This window comes from Pelodiscus sinensis, chromosome 1 (genome assembly GCF_049634645.1).
Source record: "Pelodiscus sinensis isolate JC-2024 chromosome 1, ASM4963464v1, whole genome shotgun sequence".
NCBI lineage: Eukaryota > Metazoa > Chordata > Testudines > Trionychidae > Pelodiscus > Pelodiscus sinensis.
The window spans coordinates 236,994,096-237,017,938 of record NC_134711.1 but is presented as its reverse complement, the minus strand read 5'-3'; the positions used below and the strand labels follow the sequence as shown (position 1 = coordinate 237,017,938).

General features: G+C 45.3%; 1 protein-coding gene across 6 annotated transcripts in view; it reads left to right on the top strand.

Annotated features, from left to right (window-relative positions):
* TFDP1 (transcription factor Dp-1) overlaps positions 1-23,843 on the top strand; it is a 106,591-nt gene that overhangs the window by 36,995 nt on the left and 45,753 nt on the right. For all 6 annotated transcript variants that reach the window (XM_006126366.4, XM_075918445.1, XM_075918411.1 and 3 more), the window contains exon 4: positions 18,295-18,401. In XM_006126366.4, the coding sequence (XP_006126428.1) occupies positions 18,295-18,401 (107 nt within the window). The remainder of the gene's footprint in view (positions 1-18,294; positions 18,402-23,843) is intronic.

Here is a 23,843-nt window from a genome sequence, read left to right as displayed (position 1 = left end):
GGCTCCAGCGACATAGACAGGAGCACAGCAGGGGCTTAGGCAGCACAGCTGAGAATCCCAGAGCTGAGGGGTCCAGCCAGAGCTGGCAGCAGAGCTGACTGAAGGCAGTGGGGGCTGGCTGGGGCCAGAAGTAGAGTCAGTGGCTGCCTGGGAGGCTGGTGACAGAGGACGTCCCCTGGTCCAGCAAATTCCCTTGTTTGGGACTGTCCATGACCCAAGGGTGCTGGACTGTGGCGGTCCAACCTTTTAGTACTGTGTGTCAGTGAATGCAATGAATAATACTAAATGAGTAGTATGATGGTGGTAATAATTAAATAACTACATCACCTAATTTTGTTTAGGAGAATCCATCTTCATCATACAGGATTCTGAAGACTATCTACCTTCAAGATCACCCTGACTTTCTGTGGTTTTGGAATTATCTGCCAAAGATAGGGTTTCAGTCACAGCATGTATGCCACATAGCCACCTGTAGAAAAAGAAAAGATCATCATCCTCCATCATCATCTAGAAACAACCATAGATAAGCTTTGTGATTAAAAAATCAGCAGATTACAAAAATATGTAATGGATGAAAAAAGTTGCCTGGCTTAATGCAACAGACTTTGCTTTCCATAGGATTGAAAATGCACACCTCATTAACAAGGTTCAGTCTTTAAGAGCAGGATACAGTCTACCCAAAAGAGCAGATTTACAAGCAAATTGTTGGATCAAGTGCATGAAAGAGAAAATTGATTTTTGCACACTGCTCTAGAAGGTAACATTTTTAATCTGTCTTAATGGTGGAGCAGTGTCAACAAAATGATCCTATTGTATGTGCTTGTATGACAACAGAAGGAGGAAATGTCTTCCTTACATAAACAATTGATACATCAGGAAATGCAAGTATTCTGTTGTGTGTGCAAGAAATATCAGTAAAAACTATAACAAATTGTAAAAAAAAAATAAAATAAAAATTGTATGTCTAGTACGTAGCTTTGTCAAATGTAGCTTGGTCAAATGTATGCCAGATGAGAAGTTTAGAAGACTGAAGAAAGTCTCAAGTTAATAACATATGATTGTAGTACTCATTTGATTCGCCTCAAAGAATTCAGTGTTCTAGAAATAAAAGTTGATGTTAAAATACTTCCATAACATCCACTTTACAGCAGCTGCTCTGAAAAAAGTAGGAGGAACTAAGCTAACTCTTCCACAGGGTGTGTGATAGAACTCTGTAGTGGACTATTTTGAGCACTGTGACAGACCCAGACCCGCTGTCTGCTGCTCACTGGTGGAGGGAACACATGCTGGAGCTTGGGTGAACAGCTTTCTCTTTCCTGAGTAAAAAAAGACCAAGCTTAAGTTCAATGTAATCAGGGATGCACCTGGAATCAATTAGAACTTGCTAGAAGCTACAGGCTGATCAGTCATCTGCAGCCAATTAAGGCCTGTAGTGCCATTTTAAAAGGGCTCCCTCAGGCAAAGAAGGGGGAAGGAATAGAGTGAAGGACAGGAAGGAGGAAGTGCTGTGTGGGTGTAAGTGGAGGACTAACGAGCAGGTACCAAAGGAAAGGTACTAAGCGGAGTTGTTTGGGGAAGTGGTCTAGGAAACTGCCAGATTGAGAGGCTGAACTCCGCCTGTTTCCATTGCCTTAGGGTTCCTGGGCTGGAACCTGGAGTCGTGGACAGGTCTGGGTTCTTCTCCACAACAGGAGGAGTATCAGGATTCCAGAGAGGATTTTACTGCAAACTTATGAACTATTTGGTGATGATTATGGCTCAGTAGGCTGTGGCTCCTGCCTCTAGTAAAGAGAGAGGCTCACTGTGGCCCTTCATACAGTCTGAGGCCTACCACTATCTGCCAGTAGCGCAAGACCCACAGGGAATAGCTGGAGCTTTGCCACAGCACTGTATCAAGAACTGGCCTAATCTAGTAACAGTTTGTGAACAAAATTGTGAAATAGATTATGTTGTCACAATGTTCTCAACATTGGGTCTAAGAGAAATGTTGAACACATGAGAAGTACCCTGAAGCCTATTTCTATAGCCTTGAACAAAATTCAGAGAAATAACTGTTTTATACCTGATGCTGTTGAAATTTGGAAGGAACTGAATGAGATATTAAAGAGAAATATGCAATAACAGTTTAATTGAAAGCATTAAGAAACAAGTGGGACAAGCACTATCTCCAGGTCTTTATTTAAAAAAAAAAAAAAATTCTCAGTACTCAGTACCAGGATCAAACTTAACTGTCGAAGACGAAGACTTGGCTATGATTTGTAAAATGTCAATTCTTCTGTTAACCGGCATCCAGCAACCATAATGCCATCCTTCCATAATGCCAAATATAATAACCTTCAGAGCTAATGGTGAACCGTTCAAGAAATATGTTTGTGGATTGTTTTAAAGAAAGTCACAACAATCACCGTGTGGAAGTCACTTTATCACTTCAACAGTCTCTGAATCCAAGAGCTTATTTCACTTTTTAACAGCAGTAAGTTCTTCTGCCAGTATAAAAAGAATATTTTCTTCCTTTGGAACTAATTGGTTCTAACTGAAGTTGCTTGGGACCTGAAAAAACAGGAAAGCTTATTTTATTTTTCCAGTTTATGAACAAACAGGAAACTGAAAGAGAAGATGACTGAGTTAGCTGCAGAAGTCAGTATATTTTAAGTTTCTTATGTTGACCTGGCTGTCACGGTCAATTTTTGTTCTATTTTTATAATTTCATTTAACTATTTTAGTTGACTTTAACAAACACCTGATTTAAAAAAAAAACTTGAATGTTTTAACTAAATTGACAAATTCATATAATAGTTCAATAGTAGACATATGCTGGTTTTGTTAAAGAAAAAAATCCAGCATATACAACATTATTATTTTGTTTTAGTTAAGTAAAACTATTTAAATGTCTGTCTGATGATGAAATACAGCATGGCAAGAAAACGTTCCAAATATTAATGATTAACCTGTTGAATTGGAGACATTTTACCTTCCAATGGCTTCATAAATATGTGCTTCAATTACCTTTGGTAAATGAAATAACTTATTCATTTTCTGATATAGCTGTAAAACTAATTTGAAAAGATTTCAAAATAAATCAGTCTAAAAATGTTGTGTGTGTACCTTCTAAAAATGAAACCTACATGTTTCTGAGTTGTGAATAATATAACCTTAATACATAACAAACAAGACTACACTTATGTAGAAAACCACGATTTAAATCGAGTCTTCCTGGCTAGTGCTTGAAATCATGATTTAAATTTAAATTGACCCTGCTCCCATCAATATCTTAAATCTCAGGTTCATCTTCTGTACCTTACCTCCTGGCATGCACCATATGTTTCTATTCTCTGGATCTGCTCTGTTGACCAGCCTTTCTGTTTTAGTAGCAAGTCCTTAATCAGGTACCCTTTCCTTTTCCAGGTTTTGGTGTGGTTCTGTTGTATCTCGCTCCCCTCCTCCCCGTTCTTTTTGGTTGTAAGTCCAGTTGTCGTTTGATCTCGCTTGCAATCTTCTACGAGTTGTCATCCTGGATCTATGAACTTTGGCTGTCTCTATTGTCTTTCTCTCCTTTTCTAGAACAAACTGTGTTTCTGTTCCTCCCATCTTCCATTGTTGCTTGCTCCTCTCCGTTTTCTAACTCAGTGAACTTGTTCCTCAGCTCTGCCATCTTGCTCACCCATCTTTTCCTCTGCCTTTGTTCTCATAGTCCTATGCTTCCATTGCTCACTCTTTTAATCCAGCAGTCAATCCATCTAGTACTCATCTGTAAATTTTGAGGTCTTTCAGCCTCTTCTCTCCATCTGCTCAAATCTCACTTGAAAATCATAGTTTCTAGTTGACCTCTCCAGACCTTAGATCTTCTCTTTAATGACAGGTGGCACTTGGTACAAATAAAGCAACTTGCAAGTACCCTCTCCAGAATAATATGCATCTCACTAGTTTCACATCTAGTTTATATGCATTGTCTCCTCCAGTGTTTGAGTCAATACCTATCATGGATCCACAGGATTGGAGCTACTCCCCCTGCCTTGGAATAGTTTGTTGAAGGAACCTCTTAAATGTGCCAGGGTCCCCCTCCCAGTGGGTTTATTTCTTCCTCCAAGACAGGCACTATATTGCTTCACTGTCACCTTTAAGATTGAACCCTTAGGACTCCAGCACTCCTGATTTACGCTGAGCTGTATTTGAGTCAAACTAAGATAAAAACCTGATAGAGATTTGTACACACTTCAGGGATTAATGCACCTCACCAAGTATTTTCATGACTCTCAAACAGCATTTTCAAAATGGTAGGTTCTATTAGTCAGCTGGAACATAGCATAGAAAATTTTAGGAAAGCGTAGAGAAATTTAATGCATTAGATTGCTCTGGTTAGTCCAGAGCACCAGCAAAGTTGTATTGAACCCCATGTTCAAGCTTTGTTTCCATCTTACCATGTTCAATTTCTAAGTAAAAATCCTTAACTCTCCCTTGCAGCCAGTTTTTTATCCCTCTCAGGGTTCCTGCACTTGTTCAACATGCTGATGTTTAGATAGTTTTGTCAATGCACTATGGGGCACAATCAGCTCTTGCAAGGGATCAATGTCTCAGAATGTAGTGTTCTCCCATAGAAGTGAATGCTAAGCTTTCCAAATTATGGACACAAGCAAAGCTGCACTGATGGCGGAAAAGCGAGTGGCAGTTGCACTGTGGATCCTTGCAGTACTGGATTGCTACTTGTCAGTGGCAAGTCATTTTGGAGTGAGGATGTGACAGGACCTCCTGCGCCATGCCTCTTCTCTTTGCAAACTGACCCCTCTCTAGTAGTTCCTAGTGGCTTAGTCACACCGGATCAGATCCAACTGCCTCGTCTTTCAGTGTCAGGTCCAGTGGCCCAGTCATTCACAAGATCAGTGCTCCCCCCTCCTTGGGATCACGGGTGGGAGTAAAGGGGCCTGAGCCCACCCTTTGCATTGGGCCCTAGCCGATGGTGGGGCATGCTCCCAACCACCAGCTTGGCGGGGAATCTTTCCAAAATGTGCCAAGCTTACTGGGCTGCTTCTTGGCTTCCTGCTTGGGCTGCTTCCTACCCCTGTCCGGCTGCGTAGGGCATGGTATGGCATCAGGCTGCTGCTCTGCAGGCTGCCACTCCTTGGGCAGCTGCTGCTCTGGCTGCAGCTCCCTCTGGCTCATGTTCTCCTCCAGCCACAGCTCCTCTGGCTGTGGCTTCCTCTGGCTCAGGCTGGTCCTCAGGCTGCTGCTCCTAGGTATAAAAGCTTCTCTGGCTTTTATACTAGGGCTGCAGGGGAAGGGCCTGCTCCACCCGATAAGCCTGTCCTCTACCTGTCTGGCCAGTGTGGGGCTGGTATACCCTGTCTCAGGGTAAAATCCAGTGTTAAGGGATCATTGTAATGGAAGCGTGCAGGACGACTCAGTCTTCTGCTGTGCAGAAGTGAGACTCTCAGCAAGCCGTTATGCAAGTGTTCATAGATCACTATATGGGTGCTTCATTGACATTGGCTGGTAAGGGAAGGTGCATGATGTTTTTATTAGGAATGTAAAGTCGTGCTAACTAAAATACTTAACTGGTTAATTTGTGCTTCTGTGGCGGGAGGGAGAAGGGTACTGCTCCAGCTGGGCTGGAGTGGCCCCCTATCTGCGATGCGGGTGTGGTTTCTCTGACCTGGCCAAAGAAGCCCCTCACTGGTTAACTAGTAAAGTGCATGTTTACATCTCTAGCTTGTATCTCTGAACACAGGACTGTTTCGAAAGCAACAAACAGGGTCCTTTTTTCCGGACTGTCAAATTAACCATTGGCAATGTTGAAATGTTAATAGTGCTCCTGAGGGACTCAGTTTGCTCTTACTCCCTGGCTCATGAAGCTGTACACAGCCACCTTGATGGTACCAAGTCAAGATTCAGTGACAGGCTCTGCAGGTATACAATGACAATTGAAATGTTCCTTTGGTAGATTGAAGGAGCACTGGTGGTGTTTACTAACTAGATTAGATCTCAGTGTAAAAAATATCTCTATGGTTATAACTGCTTCTGTGCCCTGTAGTGATGGGGGAAGCCTAAGGGTGGAGGTGGTGGAGATGTCTGCTCCGTGTAAACAGCCAGATAGGTGCAACGGCCATCAGACAAACTCAGTGAGGAGCTGTAAGGCTTAGGGAGGTGCTGCAAGCACCGTGAGTGTGGTCATGCTAGTGCATAGGGATGTGAAGAACTAGTCAACTTTCCGATAAGCTTGTTGACTGATAAGCATTTGCTTGTCAACTATTTGCTCCCCTACCTCCTTTCCTGTCGCTATCAGAGGCAGCAAGTGGAGGGCGGGAAGGGTACTTTAAAGTGCCAGCGCCATGTGAAGCCTGGATCAGCCGGGGAGTCCCTAGCTAATCCTGGGCTCCCTACAGTGCTGCTGCTTTGAAACAAAGCAGCGGGAGCCCGGTGTCAGGCTCTTCCCAGTGTTTCAAAGTGGCATGGAGCCTGGGATCAGCTGAGAGAACCTATTGACACTGCTGATGCTCATAACGTGATGTCATTCTGTCTCCCGCCAGGAAAAACTTTTTTTTATATATAGATATTGGTTAATTCATCTGCTTATTCTTTGAAGTTCAAGTCCCTTGTTCTCCCCTTGAGGTGTTTTCGATTAGGGATGTAAATATCCCTTTAAAAAACTTAATCTGTTAACCGGAGTCCAGACAGCCTGTAGCAGATGTCAGGGCTCTGATGGCCCAGCTGGGTCCCACTGCACTGTGGGCAACAGAACTTTGCTGTGCTGGTCAGCCCTTCAGTTTACTTTTTTACATCCCTAGTCTGGATTGTCACAGATGTTCCTACCCTTCTTAAAGGGCCCCATTCAGTTTGCTGGGGGTGGAAAATGGAGTATGTGGAGGGGCCCTGAGGCCGGATTACCTTATCTGGCTGGGGCTGGGCTGTTGTAGCTGGGGTGGAACCAGGATCACCACAGCCAGATTGTGGCCTTCTCTCCTATCTGTGTCACAGTGGGGAAGAGGCTGCTGCCAGCCTTTCCTGTGGCCAGATGGGAGCTGGTCCCAGATTAGGGCCTTGTTCGCCAGCATGCTATGACTGGAGCCTGAGCTGGGCCACAGTGGCTGAGCTGTTGCAGCAGTTGCGGGGCTGCTGTGGCTGGGCTATGGAGACTTCCCCAGGAGCACAGCAGTTGGGAACAGGCCACAGCAGTCAGATGAGGGCTAGAGCTGGGTTGCCACAGCCTTATAGAGGCATCTACCGTCACCAGCCCCTTTCGTAATCCCAGCTGGGAGTGTGCACATGTCCCCTATGTCATGCCCCCAGGGAGCCCTTTAAACAAGCAATTTTTAAAGTTTTGAATTTTTCATTTTAATTTAAAAAGGTTATTTTGGAAATGTCAAAAGAACAGTGGTTCTCAAACTTTGTGGCCTGTGGCCCACCTACCTCAACGCAAACCTTGGACCACCAGCCCTTAATGGAAAATCACCATTAACTATATAGTTACTCCCGAGCCATTTTGCTAGTGCTGCAGCTAGGGAGAACTATTTAATTTAACAAGTGAGAGGAAAATATCAATCAAAATTAACAGATTAAGTGCTTTAACTTTCTCATGTTAGTTTACCAGACTTCATTTTATTTTTATTTTATGTATGGTTTCATCATTGTCTTTATAGCAGGAGTGGAGAATCTTGAATTGGGGACTACTGACCCCCAGAAAAATCAATTGAACCACACAAGTGAGAAACAAAAGACCCTTCCAAAACCTCCCAACCTTTACTGATATGGCCCCCAACTGACACACTTTACTCCCCAGGTGCTCCAGCCCAATGGTGGGAGGGGTAGGGAAGACTGAGGTTCGGGGCTTCCTATTGGCCAGATTTACTCTTCTGGGGTTCCAGGGTTAGTGAATTTTGTGGGGGCCCCCCCCAGGCTCTGGAATTGACAGATGAGGGGTTGTGTGCGGGATAAGGATGGGGGGTGCAGGAAGGGAGTGAGGTTGGGAGGTAGGACACAGGAGCAGGTGGGGAGAGGGGTGTCTGGCCAGAAGAGAGGTGACAGGAGCCAAGGAGTATATAGGAGAGGGCTGGGGGTAGGGTGTCTGGCCAAGGGGAAGGTGCGGGAGCAGGCTGGGGTATGGGGTTTCGGCAGGGTGTGCGTAAATGTGGTAGAGATGCGGCATCTGGGCATGGGGGGGGCACTTAATTGCTTTTGTGCCCCCACGCTCTTCCAAGGCATGGCCTCCCACTGCTCCCATTGACCGGATTCCATATGCTTTTTCAGTTGTTTGCCTGGTTCAGATATTAATGGTTGATCCATGTCCAGTGTTCTGTAAGGGAAGGTGGGTGCTGCACCCAAATCAAGTTCTGGTCAGAAGAGGTTTCCAGTATCTTGTATACTGGTATTCTTTCCCAAGCCTCTTTCATGACTTGGGAGGCTAGACCAGGTCTGGGCAAAATACCCTCTGTGGGCTGGATCTGGCCTGTGGATGCAGTGGGGAGCTAAGGATGTTCAGCGAGTATTTGACTAATTGTGTACTGGATTAATTGTGTACTGGATACAAATTTAGTCAATAAGGGATCTGCTGGGAGCTCTCATGCTGGATCCTGGACTGCTGTGCCTCTGCCTTTTTAATGGCTGGCTCTTACTACATTTAAAAGGCAGAACTGCAGTGGGGGTGTAGGTCCGAGACCCAGCACAAGCTAGGACTTGGCAATTCTCTACCCCTCCCTCCCCGTACTGTGGAGATGGTGCTGGTGGGAGCTGGTTTTTAAGTTGGCTCCTCCCCCCCCACTTGCTGCTTCTCATACAGAGGCAGTGGTGGGGAGGGGAAATGAGTAGTCAAGTAGTGACTTGACTACTTGATAAAGTGTAGGCACATTAGTCAAGCATATTCCCCGTCTGCCCCTGCACGCTACTGAGAAGCTGCTGCAGGTCTATACGAATAGATGTGAGCATTCATGAGCTGCCCCTGCCCCCAGTACAATCTACTTCAAAATCAACATCTGAGCTGAAAGGTATGGACAAAACGCGTCTCTTTACCTCTTCTGGCAATTGTATGCACAAAACCAGGCTGTCTCTGGCCAGATCTCTACCCTCAGCACCGACTTCCATGAGGGTCAGCACCATGGACAGGCCCGGCACCTCTGATGTGGCACCGTCCAAGACACTGGCACCGCATAAGAGGGTGCACTTGGAGCCCAAACCAAAACAACCCATACTGGCTGCACCACCTAGCCTTCACAAGCACTAATCGGCACCGAAACCTCCACTTCAGCTTGCACTGGTCACGGCACGAAAGAGACACTGTACCGACATGCTGCATCTTGAGCAATCTTTGCTGCTTACACCGGTGGCACCAAGTACTACACAAACCTCAGCACTGACACGGGAGCATCTATGGCGCAGGTGTCCACTAACAAGCTGTCTTTCATCGGCACCAATGTTTCGACGCTCCTCTATACAGTCAGTGCATTCACACAGATCATTTATTCTGCCAAACTCCCCAAGCAAAACTGGCGCCCAGCCATGCAGCCACTTCTCCTCTCAACATTCCAGCCCAACACAGAGAACCCCATCTTGGGATACTGGTCCTATTACGTACATATATCCACCACTGCCATGGTACGCATAGCACTGTGAATACCCACTGCCCTTTACCCCAGGCAATGGCAACCATGGGATTCATGTTCTCATAGGTAGAGTCACCACATTGCACCTTCAACATCCAGAGAACCAACCTGCTCTCCCCAGCCTACAACATCCATGATGCTGCTCAACTCCCCTATCCAAACTGAGATGGAAGACTCTTTATCCGAAGGCGAAGACAGGTCCCCCGTGCATAATTCTTCTTCCTCACCAGACAAGGCAGTATCTCCACCAACTTGCCCTCCACTCAAAAGTTCCAGGAACTTTTTTTAAAGGGTGGCAGTAGTGGAAGAGTGGGATTTATAGGACGTTCAAGAAAAGCAATACTACCTCTTGCGAACCTTGCAACCTTCCATGTCTTCCAGGATTGCCTTCCCCATGGACGAGGCCATTATGAACCCGGCTGACAACATCTGGATCCAGTGTCCATCACTCCTACTAATAAGAGATCGGATCAAAAGTACTTCATCACACCAAAGGGAATGGATTTCCTTTTCACTCATCCTCCACCAAGTCCCCTAGTAGTTGATTGTTAGACACAGATCCAGACAAGCCAATATCAGATCTACCTCACATGACAAGGATGACAAAGGAATGGACATTATGGGATGCAAAGGATACTCCTCGGCCACTTTGCTCTTCAGAGCAGCAAACTAAACTGCCATGCTAGCAGATTATGATTACTCCAGTTACTCAAAGCTGCAAGAGCTCGTACAATGCCTGCCCAAACACAAAAGGCCTGTCCTCCTCAACATCATTCAGGAGGGCCATACAGTCTCTCACAAGGCGTTACAGTCCACAGTGGATGTCGCCAGTATGGCTGCCCACATCACGGCTTCAGCTGTTGTGATGCGTAGAACATCCTGGCTCCAAGCATCAGGGGTACCGAGGGACTTAGAGCAAAAAGTTGAGAATCTGCCCTTCAACAAGGCTAACCACTTTGTGGCAAAAACCAGCGAGGGGCTTCATTTAATGATGGACTCTTGCACGACCCTCCAGACCGTGGGCATGTATATGCCCCCTCCCCCACCTTCAAGAGAGCCAGGTACAACAGTTATCAAAGGTCCAGGGAGCTATACAGGCCACAATCCAGGTACAACTTCTGACAGAAACACAGGCCCTAACGACGTAGACCTCAATGTCACAACATCATCAGACCTCAGCAGCCCAAGCTTCTACATCCCAACATCAGAATTAAAGGTTTGGTCAAGAACCAGAAAGACACTTTCCCTGCAGTCACACCATCAGACAATTATTCACAGTGCAGCTACTGCATCCTCTCCTTTTTACAACAATGGGCACAAATAACATCAGACAAATGGGTCCTGGAGCTCATCCACCATGATTACTCCATACCCTTCACTTTCCTTCCCCCTTCCCATCCTCCCACCCCGTCCCTCTTCAGGGACCCCTCTCTTGAGACTTTGTGTGATGGGCATTAAGGTTGCGACCGCCCCCTTCTGCTCGAAAGAGGGGTTCAGCAGACCCACCACCTAACTAGCGTCTAGGTCTTAGGGTCCTCTGTCCTTCGGGACAGGTCCCTTAGGTGCGATCTCCCTCCCCTGAGTCAGGAGGAGGGGCTCAGTGAACCCGGAAATACCCCAGAGAGGGAGTTGTGTTGGGGCTTTGGCTCTCAAGTCCCGCCCGTGCTCAGGCGGGGTCCAACAAACGTGCGCAGGGTCTGGAGTAGGGGTCTGGCTGTGACAGGCGTGTCGTGAACCCCTCTGATAGGAGTAGGTGGGGGAAGGGGGACCCGGGCCCGCCCTCTCCTCCGGGTCTGAGCCCAGGGCCCTAAGTGCAGGGTGCGATGCTCCCCTTGCACGGCGGACGGGGGTTACTTACCCCCGCTTGGTCAGTCTCTGGTCCTCCTGGGCGGTCTGGTGGCAGACCTAGTGTCCCCCCCTCCGCCTCTGGTCCTGCCGCTTTTCAAGCGGCCTGGGGGCAGACGCCAAGTGATGGCACCTCGCCCCCTCCGCGTTGTCCCGTGCCGCGATGTCGGGCGGCGCAGCAGAGGCCCTGATCCTGTTGTCCGCTGGCCTGTCCGCTCTTGTGGCCTCACGCCAGGGAGTGCCGGCATAACTTGGCCCCGCCTCCCCGCTCCTCCCTGGCCCCGCTGAGCCGGAGATCAGGGCTGCCGCAGCGCTGGCTCACCTTCTCCGTCTCCGGGGGGCTGGTCCTCCCCCTCGGCAGTGCAGACCCTTGCGGGTCCATCACACCCTCCTTCAGCAAGAGGTGCTCCACCTTCTCCAGTTAGGCGCCATAGAACCGGTGCCAGTGGAGTTCCAAGGGAGAGGTTTCTACTCAACTTATTTTCTAACACAGAAAAAGAACAGAGGATGGAGGCCCAGTCTAGATTTAAGGAGGCTCAAGAAATAAGTCACTTACCAGCGATTCAAAATGGTGACCCTAGCAACAATAATTCCAGCATTAGATCAAGGAAATTGACTCTTGGCTCTCGTCCTCCAAGATGCACACTTCAGTATAACAACTCATCCGCACATGGGCGCTTTCTACGGTTCATAGTTGGTCGTTGCCATTACCAATACTTGAGTGCTCCCTTTTGGGCTTTCAGCAGCTCCCAGGCTATGTCTAGTTTACATTCCTCTGTCGGCAGAGGGATGTAAATGAAGCATTTTGAAAGGGCAAATGAAGCGGGGACTTAAATATCCTGCACTTTATTTGCATAATCACGTAATGGCACTCTTTCGAAAAAGCTCTATTTCGAAATTGAAACCGCAGTCCAGATGCAGTTCTTTCGAAAACTGGGTGCTTTTCAAAAGATTCTGTAAACTTGAGGGGTGTGTGCGCCAGACACTAATGGCACCAGAGGTGCCAGTGCATGGCATGGCGGACACTGTTACAAGAATTACCAGCGTGAGGACGCACCAACACTCAGAGTGGAGCACCCACGGGGAGACACCTCTCGAAGAACCACTGTTAGTGCACAAGGTGAGTAACTCTTCTCCTACCTATTTTGAAGTCTTATAATACATTATTTTTTTCCAGTAATAATTAAGTGATAGGAGCCAAGTGTGCGTCTGTTTCATTGATAAAATCTTTTATCCAGTGATCAGACTGATGTGGAGAGTTTGAGAAACCAAATTAGAAGTAAATAGAATTCCTTTCTAAACTCAAAATATGTAATGTTTTTGGTTTGTTTTTGCTAACCATTTGCAAAGTTGACTTAAGAAAAAAATCTTTCTGTGATGTACATTAGTGAAAAATCTTGTGGTGTTGGAGCATGTTTAGCTTAGTTCACACTAATTAAAGTGGAAGTAGAAAGATGTTTGATAGTGGAGTAGGTGGGCTGACATAATGGCATTGTCTTATGTTTCATTTGGAAGAGCCAAATTGAAGAATGAACTGTTTCTCTTTCTGATGCCTATGTGAGTGGGCTAGTATTTTTATGCTCCATCCATAATGCTAATCTTTGCAGTTTTGACATGGGTTTTAGTGAGAATGGGGAAGAGCTATTTTCAAAATATTTCTAGTAATAGATATGGTACCATAATAGTAAACTTTACTTATCCCTCACTATCTCGCTCCCTACTGTAAACTATCTGTAACCTGTTCTTTGAAGTGGGCACCTGGTACTCTCTGATCAATTACTAGTGTTATATTCCTTTCATCTTCCAAACACAGATGCTATCCATTCATTAAACCAAAACAAAACTCACCATTCTAGTTGGCCAATGTAGAGGTAGCAAGTAGTGCTGTTCAGAGAACCGGTTACTTCTCTCACTCTCCAGCCATATGGTCAAGCTCAGAAAACAAATATTAATTCTGATTAATAAGCCTTTATGGAAGATGAACATTTCCAAACAGATTTGTATCTTTCCATTTTTTTGTATAATAAATGGATAATAAAGACTTACAACAAAGCAAGATTCCAATGAGATTTTAAGATGTTTTCAGTCTCTTCAAAGGAATGCGTTTAAAGGAGAAAAGAGATTCTTTTCTTTAGAAGCAACTTAAAGATCAAGTTCTCAGAATCTCTTGAAGTGTTGACACTCTTGGGTAGTTTCTAGATTTGAATGGGAATTTCATGAACCATCCTGAATATTCATGTTCTAGAAGTCAATACCACTGAGATGCCAGGCAAATAGCTTCTTGAGTTAGACCTGGGAGTTTGAAAGTATCTGCAATAGAGAAGTTTTCTTCTGTCCAGTAGATTCAAGGATGCTGACCAGGCATGTGTATGCATCCAAAAGACTGAGTTCTTGGCCACTAAATTCCTGATAATGTCAGTTATTCAATGCTGCATAATTTTATAGATAGCACTATGTATGCAGGCAGATTTGCCCATGGGCACAGATTTCTTGGTAGAAATTTCTTTACTATTTTCATTGTCCTATGAGAGGCCTGGACTGCATGCAGAACTGAGACCATATTGTCAGTGTACAAAGAGCCTGTATCGGATGAAACTTATGTTTTCCTTCCTACGGAGGTTGGTCTTGACTGAACACGTAGCATCATAGGGCTGGAAGAGACCTCAGGAGGTTATGAAGTCCAGCCCCTTGCCCAAAGCAGGACCAATCCCAACTAAATCAACCCAGCCAGAGCTTTGTCAAGCTGAGACTTAAAAACCTCTAGGGATGGAGATTCCACCACCTCCCTAGGTAACCCATTCCAGTGCTTCACCACCCTCCCAGTGAAATAGTTTTTCCTAATATCCAACCTGTACGCCCCTCCCCTCCTCCGCCACTGTAACTTGAGACCATTGTTCCTTGTTCTGCCGTCCGTCACCACTGAGAACAGCCTCTCTCCATCCTCTTTAGAACCTCCCTTCAGGGAGTTGAAAGCTGCTATCAGATCCCCCCACCCCCCTTCTTTTCTGCAGACTAAATAAGCCCATATCCCTCAGCCTCTCCTCATATGTCATGTGCTCCAGCCACTTAATGATTTTGGCTGCCCTCCTCTGGACCCTCTCCAATGCATCCACACCTTTTAAGGAAAAGGAGTAATTGCTTTTACTGAAATGAGTCGTTGTTCTTCACTGCTTGTTTACAAACCCAGTGGAGCTGGGGTTCGGTGATGCTATGATGGAAGGGAACCTGAAAATTTATGTAGAGACTTTATCAGTTTTGAAAGTCTATTTGACTAATGTGAACTTTAAAAATATTAAAGGTATACTTAAAATGGTTTTCTTTCAAAGTGGAGAGGATGTGTGAGAGGAGAGAATGGTATAGTGCCTTCTCCCTTCTTTCTTCCTTTTTAGCTTACCTTTTTAAAGTTCTATAGTTATGATCCAAAATGACATAAACTAATCACCTCAAATAAGGTAGACCAATTCATAATCTAGCGGGTTACCCAGTCTCACAGTTGTAAAGTTTCTGCTGCTGCTGCTTAAACTACAGCTAATGCCTCTCAGACCTGCCCCTTTAAGAAACAGGTGTCCATCTTTTTAACAATTATGGAAGCAGGGGATATGGGAATAAAAGCAGAGCTTGGCATGAGCAGTGACTCTTGAAGTTCTTGGTTCATACTGTGAAGTTTTATGGAGTCCTAAAGCCTTGCTGAAGTGGTTCCCAACAAAATGGTGTGCAGCAGCAGGCTGTAACATGGATGAGACTGTGCTGCTGAGTTACTATGGGGGGAGCAGAGAGTGTGACCATTGAATAAGTGAGGAAAATGTCAGGCATAGTCATTCCGCACAAACCTGCACCTGATGGAGCTGAGAGAAGAGAATCAAATTGCCTTGATTTGATGGCAGCGGTCTCAAATATGGGGAATTTTGAGTGTTTTTATTTGTGTTTTATTCTAAATAGTTATTTTGGTTTAAGAGGTTGTGAGCGTCAGAGATGCAGTGGCAAGGGGGAAGGAAGATTCAAGGGAAGCCAGGACACTCCAGAGAGACTTGCTTATTTATTGCAAGTTTTAATCAGTTGATATAGTTATTTAAATTTTATAAGCCTTAAAAACAATATTTATGCAATTTTAACCTTAAATACTATACATTCTAAAGCAATTGTATAATGCAAAAGCAATTAATAAAAGATCTATTATAATACAATAATAAAGCTTAGTTCACTTACACTTTACCCGTATGCTACTGACAGTACCAGACAGGAGGTAATGGTTTCTTTGATTCCCATCTGTCAGAATGCCATGTACTGATGTAGCTGCCAGGAAGGGCCTATTCACTTCTAGTTGCATTGAGCAGGACCTGTGGGTCAATCCTGTTCATTCCCTCGCATCAATTCTTCTTACTAAACCCATTTTATAGCAAAGCGAGACTTGGTTGTTCTAATAATATTTACCAATTGATTACATATTGTGTAGAATACCTATTTGGAGTACATCCTGCTACTTAGGATGTTGCAAAAACTACGTGTGTAGTTGGAAGTTTTATGGCTGCATCTGTAACTTTTGCTTATCAGAAACAGAAGTACCAGTATGAGGTTGCTTGTCATGTCATTGACATGGTCTTGCTGTGCCACACTTAATCTGCATTGATATGCAAAACATTCCTGCCTCTCTCAGCTTCCCCCTTGACCGTGCCTGCATGCTACATGCACCAGATTTGAGACAGGCCTGGGTTTTGCTTTTTAGAGATCCGTATAGTGGTCAAGGCAGACATCAGCATTTATTGTCAAGGCAGGGCTCCAGGCTCCCCTAACAGAGACAGCAGGAGGGCAGAAATGCAAGACATCAGCTACAACAAGGACTGGCTAAGGCCCATCCTTGAACACCTAGGACAAAAAAAATCAAACAAAAACCTGGTTGTTGTGGCCATTGGAGGCCTGGTTTACAGTTTAAATTTAGGTTGACACAGCTTCATTGTTCAGGGACTGTTTATGGTTCCATACTTGAACGTTATAGTTATGTTGACTTCACCACCAGCAGAGATGCAGGTAGGATGATGGAAAAAAATCACTGGATGAAGTGATGTTCCTCCAGTGACAGGAAATCACGTGTCGCTGTAGGCTGTATCTACATAACAGGGTTATTCCAGTATAATATCACAGCAACAGTGCTATCACTATAGTCCCTATAACACCGCAGTGTCCAAGCAGTTCTGAACCAGTAGTCACTTTAGTGGCTACTGCTACAGCGAACTAGCCACACTCAATCGGCCAAATAGCCACATGTGGCTAGTGGTTAGTATGTTGGATGCCATGGCTGTTACATATACGTGGCCTGAAAGGGTTGGGATAAAGGGTGTATCTTGCCCTATCGATTTTTCTTGCCCTTCTGGCTTCTCTACTAGCTTAAAAACAAAGAAAAACAGCCAACGATCTCTGTCCTGTTGATTCAAAATATCTGGAGTCTGCTGAATTACTGTGTTAGACATTTAATGGGTTTCCTGCTATGTTGTTGCTATTGGAGTCAGTCATTGCTGCAGTATTGCATTCTGGCCTGAAGCACCAGTAGGCATATATAGCTTGGAGATTATGGGAAATCATTTTCTGCTGCTGAATTTCTGTGCTAAGTAGCTAAAGGCATGGCTACTACCTTGCTATTGAATGAGGGAAGACGCTACAATATTGCACAGCTGAACAGAAAGGAGCCCCTTTTATTTTAGCTGGACTTGCTACAATGTTGAGGTTTTTCCTTTTCAAATACTAATTTCCTGTGAGCTTCTGTTCTCAAAATCTACCTACTTGGTGGGTGAGGGGGAGGAATCCTCATCAAAGATGGAGGAAAAATGGTAAAAGCTTCTGACTGAAGAGAGAAGAGTCTTCTGCTTCTCTGAGCAGAGGTGAGACACTGGTGTTGAGGCACCAGTCTGTTCTTTTTGAACAGTTCCATTTCTTAGTACTGCATTATGAGGCACTGAGAGAGTTATTTTGGGGGATATTTTTAAAAAAGCATAGAAGATTTAATGGTCGTGGAGTACAAACTGCCAACAGAGGAGACACATTGGGAGGGCATACTGGGAATCCAATTTTGTGTCTGTGTCTGTGTGTGTCTGTGTGTGTCTGTGTGTGTGTGTGTGTGTTTGAAGACCGAAGGAAAAATACATTATGTTAATATACTTGTACATACTTTCATACATAGGTTATGTTTACACACTAGGGATGTTAAATTTAGTTTAACTAATTGAATAGTTTGGGATTTCTATCGACTATTTGATTAGTCTATAAGGGCATCTCTACTTTTGAACTGTTGGGCTCTTTTTACAGTTCAAAAGTGGAAGCCCCTCAGGGAGCGTGGGACCAGCAGGGGGTGGGACACCCCTGCTGGCCGCCCCCCCCCCCCCCCCCCCCGCGTTCCCAGCGGCACCTCAGCGTTTGAAATGTGCATTTCAAAAGCAGAATCGCAGCAGGAGCGGCATGAACAGAGACTGCTTCAGTCCCCCCACTCCATTTCCACTGTGCATTTTTGCTTTTAAGCTGGCTCCCCCTAGCACTAGCACCAGCTCCTGCTCCTTCCTTGCCCTCCCCCTTCCCCTCCCTCTCCCTCCCCCTCCCCAATTGCTGCCTCTCTCTGATAGAGGCACCAAGGATGGAGGGTAGGAAGCAACTAGTCACCTCACTAGTCAATTTCCCGATAAAATTCTGCTGAACGGATAGTCGTCTAGTCTTACGTCCCTATTATATGCATCTTCAGAAATTGGTTTAGTGCTTGGTTAGCTGCCTGTTGAGAACTAGCTTTCCCTTAATTTTATGAGCTTTGATATTAATATGTATTTAGATTTACTGGAAAAAAAAAAGTTGGCCTAAAATTTTGCATTTACACTTGTTACAGGAGTAGTTTCATTAGTGGCTGTTCATCCTTCTACAGTAAATACACTTGGGAAACAACTGCTGCCAAAAACATTTGGACAGTCTAATGTCAATATTACGCAGCAAGTGGTAAGTAGACTTTTACATTTTTATTACTTTGTTTTAAGCTTTGCATGTGTTATGAATGCATCTAATTGTGATTCAGCGTAAATGCATCATATAAGGTATTAGTTGTTACTGCATCTGTGTAAAACAGAAGGGGGCAAACTATGACCAACAGGCTTCATCCAGCCCATCAGCTCTTGGTTAGGCCTTTGAGCTCCCACTGGGGATTGAGGTCAGGGCTTGTCCTGCTCCACACAGTTCGTAGAAGCAGTGCCACATCATCCTTCCAGCCTGCTCCCATGCGTAATGGCAGTCAGAAGGCTCTGTGCACTGCCTCTGCTCCCCACAGTTCCTGTTGGCTTGAAACCACAGCCAATGGAAGCTGCAGGAGTTGCACCTGTGGAGGGCATTGGGAGAAGGGCAGTGTACAGAGCTGCTTTTCTTTGCCTCTGCATGGAAGCCAGTTGGAAGGGAGATATGCTGCTGCTTTTGGGAGCTGCTTGGGGAGGTAAGTGCACCCTGTGCCCCAAACCTCTGCCCCAGCCCAGAGCCCTCTCCCATTCTCCAAACCCCTAGGCCCCAGCCCAGAACCCCCTTCTGCACCCTGAACTCCTCATTTCTGGCCCCACCTCAGAATCTGCACCCCAGCCCCAATTTCATGAGCGTTCATGACTCTCCATACAACTTCCATATACAAGGACCATAAAGTTTGCCCACCCTGATGTAGAACATATTGTCTCACTTTTCTGTATAGTAAGGGCTGTTTAGATGACTTTAAATTGTATTCAGAACATTAGTCTTGATAACTTTGCTCTTGTGGGGAGAGAGAGTGTGTAGTGGCTAATCGTGCAAGTTGTTGACAAATTGCATGAGTCCTCAACACTTCTGAATATTAAGTTTTCTGTTGTCTGTCAGTCAGTATTTCTGTGGTTAAATCCATGATGCTTTCAAAACACATCAACCTGAAACTCTATTCAGAATGCAGTTTGCAATTGTGGTGTTGAGATTAAAATAGGAAAAACAATGGGATTTTTTTATTAGGGATGTGAAAGGGTAAGCTATTACCCATAAGCATCACTCTCACTGGGTGATGCTTACCAGGTACTGGTTAACTGGTTTCTGGGAGCAGCCCCCAGGTTGCCATGGGCAGAGGACTGCCCCAACAGGGCTGAAAGCCAGTGTCTGCACCAGGGCCAAGAGCCTTCTGCTGCTGGCAGGGCTGGGAGCATGCTGCTAGCTACTGCGGCAGCAACCTTAGCCTGGACGGTGGATCCCCATTTAGTTGTTAGGTTTAATGTTTAACTGGTTTAACATTTAACCCGTTAACTGATGAATTGGGATTTTACATCCCTAATTTTTATAAGATTTTTGTCCATATTTTAAAAAATGATTATTTCAAACATTTTTGCTGAAAAGCAGCTTAAAAAAAATTTAGAGGCTGGATGACTTAAGGATTTACTTATGAAATAAAATGACTGTCTAGAATGCAAATTCCGAGTGCAATCCATATTCATACCAAACAGCTATTCATTCAGTGATTTATACGACATATTCTGCTACATTGGGACAGGTGTTTAGTTGGCTTCTTTGCAGTGAGGGAAATGTTTTATTTAATTTTTTTACTGAAATATTTATACAGGTACAAAATCTGTGTGTAGACCAGGACTAAGACAATTCAGCTTCAGACAGTTCTAAGACCAAACCTCTACCTAACAAAATGTTTGTATGACAGCAGACTACTGTGTTTCATTGCAGTTCCTGCTATTAATTAATTCAGCTATTGATTTGGTGTCACAGTGTAGTAGTATGAGGTAATGACTGAGTAAAATTTGTTCTTTTATAGTGGGTATTTTATCATCTAGGTTCTCAGACAAGGGAATGTAAAGGTTGTGCAGCCTTTTCTTTAGCTGTATTAAGTCTAATTGAGTATTCCAGTGATGAAACAACAATTCACCTAAAAGTAATCAAAGAATTGATCATAACATCATAGTTAAGATTGCCAGGGTTCAGTTATAAGCCTTATTTTGAGTGTACACACTCCAATGAACCATTGGCTCAGGATAGCTATTAATTTTTGACATGTATCAGTCTAACTTTTGAAAGGAATATGCTATTTCTCTTGATAATTCAGTTGAGGACTTTTTCCAAAGTTTCAAAACTATGATCAGTACAGCTGAAACGACAAATATCCTTTTTTAAAACTTTCAATGAAGTTTATTGGCTTTGAGCTGCCTTCCATCACAAATGGAGTAATTCCTTGCACAAATAAATCTTCAGACACACTTATGTAATACAGTTTGTTAAAAATGTTTTTGAAAAATGTTTTTGTTTGACTGGATCAGTGTTAGCAAAGCTGCAATGCAAAGATTTATATGCTGTCTTTTGTTATCAAAAAATTGAATGCTAAAGATCTTAATTTTTTTTTAAGTGCTGAGCAACTTCCTAATTTTTAAATCTATCTCCCCCAACATAGAACTAAACACTTATACTGGAGATGTTTTTATTGGCCATGCTGCTACAAATATTCCCCTTGTAGATAGGCACACTTTCCTGTGTATTAGGAGGCAACAGACATTAAGTTTACCCTTGGTATAGACTGGGTAAAGGAGTTGAATAGGGTCAATGTCCATGCTTGACTCCCATTTCTTCAAGATATTGCAGATGTTACTTGTACTATAGGTGTGTCTGCAACTTGTGCATGGAGAATTAAGCTTTTTCCCAGGGAATTTGCCAGACAATGAGAGGTCTCCGACATTAGCCTCTTAGCCTGCTGCCAGCTCCTTAGGTGCAACTGGGCTGTCTGCTGGCCAGCTCCAGCTTCGCTTCTGGCCAGGTGGCTTGCAGCTTTAAACCCACCACCGAACGGCATGCTGCCCAGTTGGTCTGCTGCAGCTCCAGCCCCACTGCCGGGGTGGCACATGGCCTGGGCCACACTGATTCTGCCAGGTTCTGTGGCCCTGGACAGCCTCAATCACACTGCTGCTTCCACCATCTCCTAGAATACTGCAGTCCTGCTGCCACCACCATCCAGGCTACTGCAGCTCTGCTGCCACCACCCAGGGTACTGTAGCTCCACTGCCACCCAGGCTGATGTAGCCCAGACAGGTTCCTCCTCCCACCCCCTTGGGCTGCTGTGGTGCCGGCCCTGCTGGCAGGCAGCAGGCAGCCCTGACTGTATTCCACCCCGCCACTACCAAACTCCCAGGACTGCACCGGGCTCCCAGCTGCTGGCCCTCCTGCTTCAGAAGTCTCTAATCCAAGAACATACATGGTCAAGCACCAATGCCAGAACCGAGAATCCCAGATTTGGGAGGTGCAACCTGTAGTTCCTGTCATATCTGTTCTTAGTCTTGGACAGTATAACTGTAAATAGTTGTAAGAATAAGCTTAGAATAGTGGTTTTTAGTGAGCCTGGTTGAGTACAAAGGTTTCTACCAGACTAATACCCCATTCTCCTGATTTCAAAGCCTGTGGTTTATGTAACAGGCCTATGCAAGTAAGTGATCTCTCCCCACCCAGCTGCCTTAAATGTCTAAGATGGTGGTGGGCACCTTATGGTCCAAGGGCCATAGAGGGCCTGTTGGGGTTCTGTGTGTGACCTGCAAGACTTTTTAAAAAAAAAAATTTTTTTTTAATTATTATTATTATTATTATTATTATTACTGTTACCCATGCGCAGAGCTGCCAAATTCCATTGGTTTCAGTCTGCATACCTTTTCACCAGTATTACTAAAGTGATACACACAAAGCAGGTTCGTGTGAAGTGACGTGTGCTGATTGTGCTCAACATTGACTATAAGAGCAGTGCACTCCCTCTGTATTCAATCAAAGTTCTGCTATGGTTCAATCAGTACATCCTGCAAATTCTAGATACTCAAGTGCAATTAACAAAACTACCCTTTTCTGGAAGTCTGTCTTTGATAAAACAATTTTGTGGCCCACTGAGAAGTAAGGCCACTCATGCAGCCACTCACTAGCCTAGGTTTGTCTAGGACGGTGGTCTCCAAAATTTGAAAGCATGAGATCACTTTTTTAATTAAAGTGCAATCCAAGATCTACCTCAAACCCAAATACCCTTGTCCCACCTCCTTTGTGCCCCTTCTCCAAGGCCCTGTCCCTGCTCACTCCATCCTCCCTTCCTTGCCCATCTTCTCTCACTTTCACCAGGCTGGGAAAGAGGGTTGGGGTATAGGCTCTGGTCTTAGATTAAGGGTTTTGGAGTGCGAGAGGGGCTCTGAGCTCAGTATGGATCAGGCAGTTGGGGTGCTGGAGGGGGTTCTAGGTGCACACCCTGGGAGGGCATTTGCATGCACAGGGAGGGGTGCTCGGGGTAGGGCCATGAGATGCAGGAGGGGTTCATGACTGGGATAGGGTTTCAAGATGTGAGCTCCAACTGGGCACTGCTTACCTCAAGTGGTTCCTAGTTGGTGGTGCGATGGGGCTAAGGCAGGGCTCACCCCTGCTCTGGCCCTGCACTACTCCCAAAAGCAATCAGCAAACTCCATCCCAAGTCCTGTTCTGCTCCCCACTCTGCTCTGTGGAGATAGGATACAGAGTGGGAGGGGGCACTTTGATACCAGTGCCCTTCTCCTTTCACTGCCTAGCAAGCAGGAGGCTCCTGGGGATGGTGGGAGGCAGCTCCAAGGCAAAGGGCAAGGGCAGGAGGTGCGCAGCAGTGGGCGGAGGGGCAGCTGAAGTACCAGCACTTAATAGCCACTTGACCAAACCAGTCAGGATCATCCATCAGGCTCTGAGATCTATCAGTAGATCCCGATCTACTGGTTGGTGACTACTGGTCTAGGAGAACCACATGTAACTGACAAATGTTCCATTTGTAGTGTGTATAAACCCTGCTGAAAAGTGTGAATTTATGTACTCTGGCTGCCTGGCTTTACTGACCTGTCTTTCGGGGGCGAATGTACTGATTAGAGCTACTAGGCCATACTCCCCTCGCTAAGAGGGGCAACTCTATTATTGCTGCCCCATTGGGGCACACTTAAGCCCAGTGTGTGGGGAGGGCGAAGCAGGTCGGGGAGGCTAGTTGATCTGACAGCCAGAAAGAACAGGCAGGAGGTCTGGGTGGCATGAGCAACAAGCGGCAGTTCCCATTCTGCCAGAAGGGGAAACAGCTGTTGAGCGGCACTACAGAGGACTGGTTGAGAGATGGGGCACACAACTAGCAGCACTGGGAATGAGGAGGTGACATTCAGCTGTAAAGTCAGTGGAGCAAAATGGCAAATAAGTGCTGCTAAGGGCGCCATGAAATTTGGGGCAATTTGGTACTGCACGTTTCATGGTGGCTAAGTGTTCTTTGTACTGGTATGGATTAGGGATGTCAACATGTAGCCTGGGTTTGTTAATCCTGTCGACAACATGCACCCCTTCCCACCCTCTGCCTTTAAATCCAAGAGCAGCAAGAAGGGGGAGCTGGTACTTGTGAGGAGCCAGCTATCTGAGGCAGCAGGC